Raw genomic sequence first — 10,548 nt, 5'->3', positions numbered from 1 at the left:
ATGTGCATGTAGTTGTATATGCGTGTGCGAGTGTTCCCGAGTGTGTGTTCCTGTGCAAGCTTGTGTGTGTGTGTGTTCTCCTGTGTATAAGTGTGTGTAGGTCATTTTTGGGGGGGTTGGCCATGCCCCACGCTGAGGTCATGTGTTTGGTCAGTCATTGTTCCTCTCCTGAAACCTTTAGTTCCGGCTGGTTGGTGCCTCCTGTGCGGTCATCACTCCGAGTGTCAGTCGGCTCTGGTGTGGCTCTCCTAACCCCCTACAGCAGGGCTGGTCAACTGTTGTGTGAAACCTGAAGACTGGTGTTTGGTCCCAGAGCTTCAGCTCAGCTGGCTAACACAGTTTTGAGTGGTACAGAACACCCCTGGTGTAATGCCTGGTAAGTTTTTTACCCCAGGTGACTACCCTGTACTCTGTGACCCTCCACCCCTAGGCTTACCCCACTGTGAGCAGGTCCTGTTTACTGTTATTGATCCATCGTTGATCAATTATTGGGCCTCTCTCTGGTTATGGATCATTAACTCTGCTGTTTCCCAGGGATAGATAATGCCTCAACCCTGAGACCAAACGATCTCATTCTACACCGATGGCTGTCTTCCTGCCGGCCTGTGTGTCTGTTTGATCTTCCCCAGGTATATAAATAGGTCAGGGATGAGCTACTCTACAGTGTCTACAGGAATAAATAAGCGCTTTCTGCTCCATCAGCGCAAACCTGCCTGATAGTCTCACAAACAGACAGGAGAGATGGAGGAGATATTGATGCTGAAGATGATCCATTCATCATTGCTCTAAATCCAATTGATTTCTGGTCAGTCTCAAAAAAAAATAACATACTGGAATACTATATCTCAATGCAGCTTTGTTATTGCTCTATGATATTGCATAGACAGTGGCTAGATGCATTGGTTCATGCTCTGTAAATGCACTGCTGTAATCAATGACGGTCACCCATAATCCAACCCCCAGTCAGTCGTATACTAGCAGAGCAGATCTATAATATACTGTAGATACAGTACAATGGCCCATATCATCCTATTCAACTCTGGTCAGTCAGAGTACAGATTGAAGATGTACACAGATTAACAAGGTACAGTATGTGGATCAGTGTTTATTTTCAAGTATCCACAGAGGAATTAAATGAGGACATGAGCCTGGACTTTACCCCACAGGGAGATGCAGTACTATAGCTATCAGAGTCTGATGATATCAACATGTTGAGTAGAAGGAGACAGATAGCAAGAAATAAAGACAGAGAGAAGTGGGTATGTATACGTATGAGCGAGAAAGAGAGATAGATAGGTGGTGTGAGGACAGAGGGCAGAGGACACACACCCCATAACAATATAAAACACCAGTTGTGCGTGCTAGGCTCACAAAGAACTTACACATTCCTTGTGATGTGTGTACCATCATTTGTGACGTGCTTTTAATTTGTAGTCACTTTTACACTGACTATTGCTTTTATGTAAAGTATCACGGAGAGGGTTGGTTTAAACTCCAGCCGCAAATGACATCCAATACACTGTATTGATCTGATAGTTAGTGCCATCCTCCAATTAGTGATTTATTCTCACTGACGTGTGTGTGTGTACGATCAGACCGCACTGATAAATCATTTACACAGTGAGGTGTATCCACGGGAACCATGCATTCCCGGCACACATCAGAAAAAGAGAGAAACTGAACGAGGGAGGGAGGGAGAGAGAGGGAGAGTATGTGAGTGATACTGAGAAGAGGAGTGAGCCTGTAACTCACACACACACAGACAGACGGAGGGATCTATGTAGCAGCAGCGGAGGCTGCAGCAGTGTGGTGTGGGACAGAGGGGATTGTTATTGCTTGGCTGAGCTGGGACCTGTCCTGTCTGATGGAGAGCAGAAGGATGCAGCATAGTAAGTAATACAAATGTGTGTGTATGTGTGGTATTTGTCTGCTGTCTGAAAAATAAGAGGGTCTAGAAGACTGAGGCGGGGGTGGGGGAGTTGTGAAGAGACAAAGAAGAGAGAATGATGGAGAGGGATAGATTAAAGCGGTTGGTGTTGCTGGGCATGTCTATGGGGAGTGCTGTGCTACTTTCTGAGTACATTGGCAGAGAGAGGCAGGAAAAAAAATCTAAAGTAGGTATGCATGCGTACATGGGAGGGTTTGTTTTTTCTAGTGGAGGAGGAGAGGACACTGCTACAGTTTCTTTGTATGCTGACTGCGAGGAAGGCCCTAAACATTTTTTAAGACTCCAGGCACCCAAGTCATAGACTGTTCTCTCTGCTACCGCACGGCAAGTGGTACCGATGCACCAAGTCTGGAACCAACAGGACCCTGAACAGCTTCTTCCCCGAAGCCATAAGACTGATAAATAGTTAGTCCGGGTAGCTATTGGTTAACTATTTAACTATCTGCATCGAGCCTTTTTACTCTAACTCTTTTGACTCATCACATACACAGCTGCTACTGTTTATTATCTATCATGTTACGTAGTCACTTTATTCCTAGTTATATGTACATATCTTCTTCAATTACTTTGTACCTCTACACATCGCCTCGGTGCTGGTACCCCATGTATATAGCCAAGTTATCGTTACTAATTGTGTATTTATTATTACTTTTATTATTACATGTTATTACTTTTCTATTATTTCTCTATTTTCTTTCTGTCTGCACTGTTGGGAAGGGCCCGTAAGTAAGCGTTTCACTGTTAGTCTACACCTGTTGTTTACGAAGCATGTGACAAATATAATGTGGTTTGATTTGACTTTGAGGTGTGTGTTGTCTGTGTTCTGCAGGTGAGCCTATTCTTAAGTATGTGGCGTTGAGGTGAAAGAAGTGTTCGTTGGGAATCATGTAATTGGACAGCAATGTTTACCTGCATCATGTGACTTCAAAGAGAATATTACACTATAGGGTCTCCATCATGGCTGCTGTGATGTGGACCTCTCTCCTCCTCTCCCTTGCTCCTCTCCTCCATCTTCAAGCCTTTACCTTGGCCCCAGAGGTCGCCACAAAGGCACCACCACACCCACATACAGACACACAGATCGATGACCCAGTACTGGCCTCACACAGCACTGTATGGCCCTCCTGGGCTCCTGTAGTCCCCACCGCTGGAGCCAGAATGGCCGACTCTTTGGACTGGTTTCCAGGACTGAAAGACTCCACACTGGCACCTGAGGAAACTGAGAAAAAGGACAACAAAGGCGAGTTTCGGGGAACTATCAGTGACTACACAGAGACCCAAGGCTTTAATCCACTCACTAGACCTACATCACCAGCCCCAGTGAATGCACAGCTAGGGTCTACTACTGACTCGGACCAACACCAACCCAGAGCCCAGGCCACAAACAGAGAGTTGTTAGCTCTGGACTTCCCAGCCACTCAACAGAGAGACATACTGGAGGGAGATATCGTGGTGGAAGAGATTGGAGATGAGTTACAGGACTTCACAGAGAACCTCACAGAGGAAACAGGAACAGACACAAGTAAGAGTATCCAACCCCCATCCCTTCACCCCCATGTCACAGTGATATGTCCACTTTTACAACACCCTCAGGGTGTTGGTAAGAATAGTCTTCCTTCGTATTTATAGGATATTGGGCAGAATTGACCTATTTCCGATTTTGTAAAATACTGGCGGTGAATGTACTGATTTACTGTGGCAGTGTGATGAGAGTAACCCTTAATATATTTTCTATTCATGACATCCTACCTCTGATATCATGAAGTACAATGTGTGTTTGGTGTTTACATGCCCCTGTAGCAATTGTAGTTGTAGTAGTATTAGTAGTGTGTGTTTGCTATTGAAGTGTGTGTTGGAAGGTGACTTGTCTTCTCTGTCTGCTCTATGTCTGCTCTGTGCCTGCTCTATGCCTGCTCTATGTCTGCTCTGTGCCTGCTCTGTGTATGTGTGATATGTATTCTGCTGGCAAACACAGTTGTTTTATATTCACAGGGCGGTTTACGTCACGCCTCTCCCTCTCTCTCCTCTCTCTCTTTCTCATTCTCTCCTCTCATCTCCTTCTCTCCCACTCCATCGATCCTCCTTCTCTCCTCCCTCAATCTCCCCCTTCATCTCTCCCCTCCATCTTCCATCCATCTCTACCACCTCTCATTCTCCTCTTCTTTTCCACTCTGTCACAGACACACTTTATTTCTCTCCCTTGCTGTCCTATCTTCTTAAACAGCTACGCTGAGGGAGACTGTTAATGAATTCCTTCGTGTGAGGACAGTAAATGAGATGTGAATGAGAAACACAGTGGACTGGTGGTTTTATATAGGACATTGTAGAAGCCTCTTGCCTCTCCAGCCAGGGAGGGGTAGAGAGCATAGGCAGAGGGTAGTAAAAGGTCTAAGAGGGAGGGAGACAGAACTGGGTTAGCTCTGTGTCTCACATCTCTCTCTCTCACACACACACACACACACACACACACACACACACACACACACACACACACACACACACACACACACACACGTGAAAAGAAGAGAAGAGACCAGAGAATGTTTACATTCCCTCATTACTTGTCGTGTACATAACCCTCTGTTCCCCCCATGTCTGTGTGTGAAATTGTTTGTTGTAAAGTGTTTGTGCACTTTGACTGGTTCGCGACGGGTTATTTTGTACCCATATTTTGTTGTTCTGGGTGCCATTTGTTTTGCATATTAAACTGCTCCAGTTTTTACCCAGTTCTGCTCTCCTGCGCCTGACTTCCCTATAGCCAGTCACGCACCTTTTACAGCGAAGGTCTTGTTGTAGAGCTCAGTAGGCAGTAGGCAGTAGGCAGGCACATAGGTAGTGGACGTGTCCACATTATTCAGATGTTATGTTATCATAGGGGACAGACATACAGTATAGAATACAGTAGCAAGAAAAAGTATGTGAACCCTTTGGAAATACCTGGATTTCTGAATAAATTGGCCATAAAATTTGATCTGATCTTCATCTAGGTCACAAAAATAGACAAACACAGTCTGCTTAAACTAACAACACACAAACAATTATACGTTTTCATGTCTTTATTGAACACACCGTGTAAACATTCACAGTGCAGGGTGGAAAACGAATGTGAACCCTTGGTTTTAATAACTGGTTGACCCTCCTTTGGCAGCAATAACCTCAACCAAACGTTTTCTGTAGTTGCGGATCAGCCCTGCACAATGGTCAGGAGGAATTTTGGACCATTCCACTTTACAAAACTGTTTCAGTTCAGCAATATTCTTGGGATGTCTGGTGTGAACTGCTCTCTTGAGGTCATGCTACAGCATCTCAATCGGGTTGAAGTCAGGACTCTGACTGTGTATTTTCTGCTGTTTCATCAGTGTTTTGGGTCGTTGTCCTGGTGCATCACCCAACTTCTGTTGAGCTTCTATTGGCGGACAGATAGCTTAACATTCTCCTGCAAAATGTCTTGATAAACTTGGGAAATCATTTTTTCCATCGATGATAGCAAGCTGTCAAGGCCCTGAGTCAGCAAAGCTGCCCCAACCCATGATGCTCCCGCCACCATACTTTACAGTTGGGATAAGGTTTTGATGTTGGTGCTCTGTGCCTTTTTTCCTCCACACACAGTGTTGTATGTTCCTTACAAACAACTCAACTGTAGTTTCATCTGTCCACAGAATATTTTGCCAGTAGCGCTGTGGAACATCCAGGTGCACTTTTGCAAACTTCAGATGTGCAGCACAGTTTTTTTTGGACAGCAGTGGCTTCTTCCATGGTGTCCTCCCATGAACACCAGTCTTGTTTAGTGTTTTACATATCTTAGACTCATCAACAGAGATGTTAGCATGTTCCAGAGATTTCTGTAAGTCTTTAGCTTACACTCTAAGATTCTTCTTAACCTCATTAAGCTTTCTGCGCTGTGCTCTTGCAGTCATCTTTGCAGGACGGCCACTCCTAGGGAGAGTAGCAACAGTGCTGAACTTTCTTCATTTACCGTGGACTGATGAACATCAAGGCTTTTAGAGATACTTTTGTAACCCTTTCGAGCTTTATGCAAGTCAACCATTCTTAATCTTAGGTCTTCTGAGATCTCTTTTGTTCGAGGCATGGTTCACATCAGGCAATGCTTGACTTCAATTAGCCTAGGGGTTCACATACTTTTTCCAACCTACACTGTGAATGTTTAAATGATGTATTCAATATAGATAATAAAAATACAATAATATTTGTTATTAGTTTAAGCACACTATATTTGTCTATTGTTGTGACTTAGATGAAGATCAGATAACATTTGATGACCAATTTATGCAGAAATCCAGGTAATTCCAAAGGGTTGACATACATTTTCTTGCCACTGTAGGTACATGCACTTACAATATTATGTTATTATTGATGTAATGTTAGTTTTAAGAGTGTGCTTGGGATTATAAATAGTTACACAAATGAGAACAGCAATGGGGTCAATACTACCTCATCTGAACACAGTCTCTCTCTCCCTCTCTCCCTCTCTTGCTCTCTGTCCCTCCCTCCCACCCTTTCTCTCTCTCTCCCCTGGCTCTCTCTCTCTCTGACCCAGTTAGAGATTCCCAGTTACAAGAATGTACTTTTATAATGGATTAGCTCTCTCGCTCTCCCTCTCTCTCCCTGATATTTCACCCAATGAAATTCCAGGGGCAAGTGGTTGATTTGGGCATCAGTTTCAATAATCTTTGTTTCTGTTTTTGCAGGTGTGTTTCCAGAGGAGGGGTGGCCAAAATCGGCCACCAATGAGTCGGCTCTCGTCAACTGCAGCCTTGACACCAGAGCCACACCCTGCAACACAACTGATCAATCCTGGAGCCCCTTTTACCCCGATGACATCATCTCCAATCAATCCCAGCGCCCCTTTCTGTCTCTAACCCCTCCTCTCTTTGTGCCTCTGTATTCTGATTGGAACTCAGCTCTGGCCACCTGGGGCTTTGCCTGGGAGGCCCACATCTACGGTCTGGGATCTGTGTTCACTGCATTAGCTCTGATATCTGTACTCTGTCTGTTAGGTCTGCCCCTGCGCTGCCCCCCAGGAAGCCCCTACTTCACCCTGCTGCACCTGTTCCTCCTGGCCACCGGAGGCACTAGAGCATTCTCTCTGCTGTATGACGCTTATAGTCACCAGGACCACCTGCCTGCTCTGGGCTCTCTCCTCCTCTCTGAACTACCCTTCCCCTGCCTCACCTCTGCCTTCTCCATCTGCTTCCTCCTCCTCTCCCTCCGCTCTCGCATGCATCTCTCCCTTCATTTTTCCCTCTCTCTCTCCCTCCCTCTCTCCACCCTGCCCAGGCCTTGTCTCTTGTTCTTCCTCTCCTTGATGCACTTCGGAGCCTTCCTGGGCTCCATAGCTCTATTCCATGTCTTCCCCAGCCTCCCTGTCCTCCTCCTGCTCCCCCAGGGAGTGTTCATCCTCCTCTGCCTCCTCCTCCCCTGCTCCTTCCTCCTCTTTTACTGCCATGTACGACAAGACGCCAAACACATCCAACGGCTGAGTGACGGCGAGGGAGAGGTAACAGGTTCCCCAGTTCTGGTGGGGCGGCTGTCCCGGTGCCCATTCGCTGAGGCTGAGGAGTGGAGAAGGGCAGCAAGGGCTGGGGTGGGAGGGGCTCTGTGCCTGTTAGGGTGTGGGGGGCTTCAGCTGTATGGGATGTTACATGCATTAGGGCTCGGAGGGGTGAGTGCTGGGGCAGGGTTCCAGCCCTGGCCTTGGTGGGCATACCAGCTGGGCTGCAGGCTCTGTGAGGTGGGGGTGTGTCTGTCCCTGTCAATTATCGGCACTCAGCCCCTCCTCTTCTGTTGCTCCAACTCTAACTCCTCCTCCCGGACTAAACTCAACACCAACACCTGTCAGGGGTCCTGGGCGCGGCTGCCCTGTGCCTCACCCGCAGGAGGGCCTAGCCACCCACTTCCCCTCTCTCCCATCCTCCCCCCTCACTACCCCTGGTCCCTTGGGCAGAAAGAGAAGCAGGTGGTGTGTGATGTCATCAGGAAGCGCCATTCCGAAGCCCTCCCCCTCTACACACTAATGGAACCCCCTTCAAATGGACTGAACCAGCATCCTAACCCTAACCCCCACCCTGGCCAGACCAAAACCTCCAGACACCCCAACCTCCCTAATCCTCCAAGCCCACCAGGGAGACTTCAAGCTGGGGTTGAGTCCCAGGGCTCCTCCCAGGGTAGTCTATGTCTGGACACTGACTCCACAGTGGACCTGCGCCCCCCCTCTCCCATTGACCTGTCCCGTAGCATAGACCAGGCCCTGTACAGCGAGACCCTGTTCCCCCACAGCCTTTTCAGCTCCTCCAGGCTGCTCCACGCCTCTTCCAGCCTCTCCTTGAACTCCCCTGGCTCCCACCACAGCCAGAGTGCCTCATGGCCTGGAAACAACTCAGCCGACAGTCCCCTCTACCGGACCTCTTCCTGTGGAGATGTGGATATGTCTCCTACACGGCCTCCCCAGCCGGGATGCATTCTCCCAGGCCGCAGCGATCCCTGCTGTCCGCCTGAGTGCTGGTGGAGAGGTAGTAACTCCAGCTATCTGTGCCACGAGTCCCTGAGTGGGTCTTCCCAGGGTCTGTTCCCCAGCTCAGCGACAGGAGGGGCATGGTCACACCCCCACACCACCAGAGGGCAGCCCTGCCAGAGCAGTCTGCCCAGGACACTCCCCCACCTTACCTATCACAGACGTTACCACACCCTCAGCTCGGCCTCGCAGGACAGTCAGTGGGAGGGGCGGCTGGAGGGCAGAGAGGACCTGAGTGAAAGCAGGTTGCTGGAACGGGATACGGCCGTACAAGCGGAATTCGTCAACGTGTGCCGACAGATCGATGCTCTTAGCGTGTGCAGTGACACTATTGACCTGTAGGCAGATGCTACAGGGTTTGAACCATGCGTTATCTATGTGTCACAAGGACGTAAGGATATGACATGTATAATGCACAGAGATTATATATTGACCTCTAGTGAGAGCTAAGGACTTAACTGATACGCTACACTTAGTGCTTGAGTGATGTTAGCATTCAGATCAAGCAGATTTTTCACTGCTACAACAGAAGTATACAGAGGTAGAACTGACTATCAGTTGCAGTTTTATGGGGATTCTACATATAGAAAATAGACTTATAGTTCTGTTTGATTAGTTATAAGCTGTATATAACTGTACAGTTAGTTCCAAAAAGTGCTAAATGAACAATGAACTTACTGAAACAACCAAATTAGAACTGATTTGAAGAACTTTGAATACGAAATGTCAGTGTAGTGTTGATGATAACCATACCAATATGCAAGATCACTTCATGCTTTAGTGCCATCTACTGGGGGAGAGTGAACAAAGTGTAACTCTTCATTATAGCTGTTTTTTAATAAACTGTTTGTTCTTATAAAGAATTTATAACTGGTGTCCTACCACCAAGCAATATAAGCGTACCTGTTTAAGTCACAACAGCAATATAAACCAGGAGTTATACTAGAGTGTTCAAGTGCCAAATGCAGCAATGGAACCCGATACCAAAGCAAAGATTTCACCCAACGTTTTTAATTTAATTGAAAAACAGCTCAACCTCTGATATTTCAAACCCTTTCTCTACAATGAGTAACGCTGTGTCATACGGTACATATATCATTGAAGACTGTGTAAAATATACAGAGTATACTAAACGTAAGGACACCTGTTCTTTCCATGACAGACTGACCAGGTGAATCCAGATTAAAGTTATGATCCCTTATTGATGTCATTTGTTAAATCCATTTCAGTCCGTGTAGATGAAGGGGAAGAGACAGGTTAAAGAAGGATTTTTGAGCCTTGAGACAATTGAGACATGGATGTGTGTCATTCAGAGGGTGAATGACAAAATATTTAAGTACCTTTGAACAGGGTATGTTAGTAGGTGCCAGGCGCACCAGTTTGTGTCAGGAACTCTAACCCTGTTAGACTCTAACTGCTCAACAGTTTCCTGTGTGTATCAAGAATGTTCCATCACCTGAAGGACATCCAGCCAATTTGACACAACTGTGTGAAGCATTGGAGTCAACATGGGCCAGCATCCCCGTGGAATGCTTTCAACACCTTAGAGTCCATGCCCTGACAAATTAAGACTGTTCTGAGGGAAAAAGTGGAGGGTGTAACTCAATATTAGGAAGGTGTTCCTAATGTTTGGTATACTCAGTGTATATTTTATTGTAAATACAATGTACATGGAAAACAGTTCAACTGGTATGTCATGCATCGTAGATGAGGTATGACAAACAAATGAAGTTTATGATGTTTGAAAAAATAAGTAATTATTTATAGTAATACGAACACAGTTGCAGACAAATATATTGGCACCCTTTCACTTTTCTTAAATATTTCCCTATTTCTTCTAAAATAAGATGAAATTGAAAAAATAACTTGTCTCCACACCTTGTTATTGGATTTTCAACATTGCAGAACCACATTTATTTTAGTATACTTAAGTTTTCAATTTGAATGGAGATAATAATTACAAATGCCATAGGTTTTTGGTTTTGGATTTCATTTGCAAGGCATTTTTTTAATTTGTATTTTTATTTAACCAGGCAAGTCAGTTAAGAACAAAGTCTTATTTACAATG

The 10,548-nt window shown here is 46.0% G+C and overlaps 1 protein-coding gene across 1 annotated transcript; it reads left to right on the top strand.

The window, feature by feature from the left end:
- Positions 1–380: 380 nt before the first annotated feature.
- Positions 381–9,681, top strand: LOC106573441 (proline-rich transmembrane protein 4). Its single transcript, XM_014148491.2, has 3 exons — positions 381–1,889; positions 2,778–3,470; positions 6,658–9,681. Exons 2-3 carry the CDS (start codon positions 2,906–2,908, stop codon positions 8,820–8,822), a joined length of 2,730 nt encoding a protein of 909 aa, XP_014003966.1. The 5' UTR covers positions 381–1,889; positions 2,778–2,905; the 3' UTR covers positions 8,823–9,681.
- Positions 9,682–10,548: the final 867 nt, after the last annotated feature.

Source organism: Salmo salar, chromosome ssa16 (assembly GCF_905237065.1).
Source record: "Salmo salar chromosome ssa16, Ssal_v3.1, whole genome shotgun sequence".
Taxonomy (NCBI): domain Eukaryota; kingdom Metazoa; phylum Chordata; class Actinopteri; order Salmoniformes; family Salmonidae; genus Salmo; species Salmo salar.
This window is presented reverse-complemented; position numbering and strand designations above follow the sequence as displayed.

What these genes read in the sequence shown, in the direction of transcription:
- LOC106573441 (XM_014148491.2), top strand. Translation starts at nt 2,906, where the DNA reads ATGGCTGCTGTGATGTGGACCTCTCTCCTCCTCTCCCTTGCTCCTCTC. An exon ending in GGAAACAGGAACAGACACAA is followed by an intron (nt 3,471 to 6,657) that starts GTAAGAGTATCC and finishes CTGTTTTTGCAG; the next exon opens with GTGTGTTTCCAGAGGAGGGG.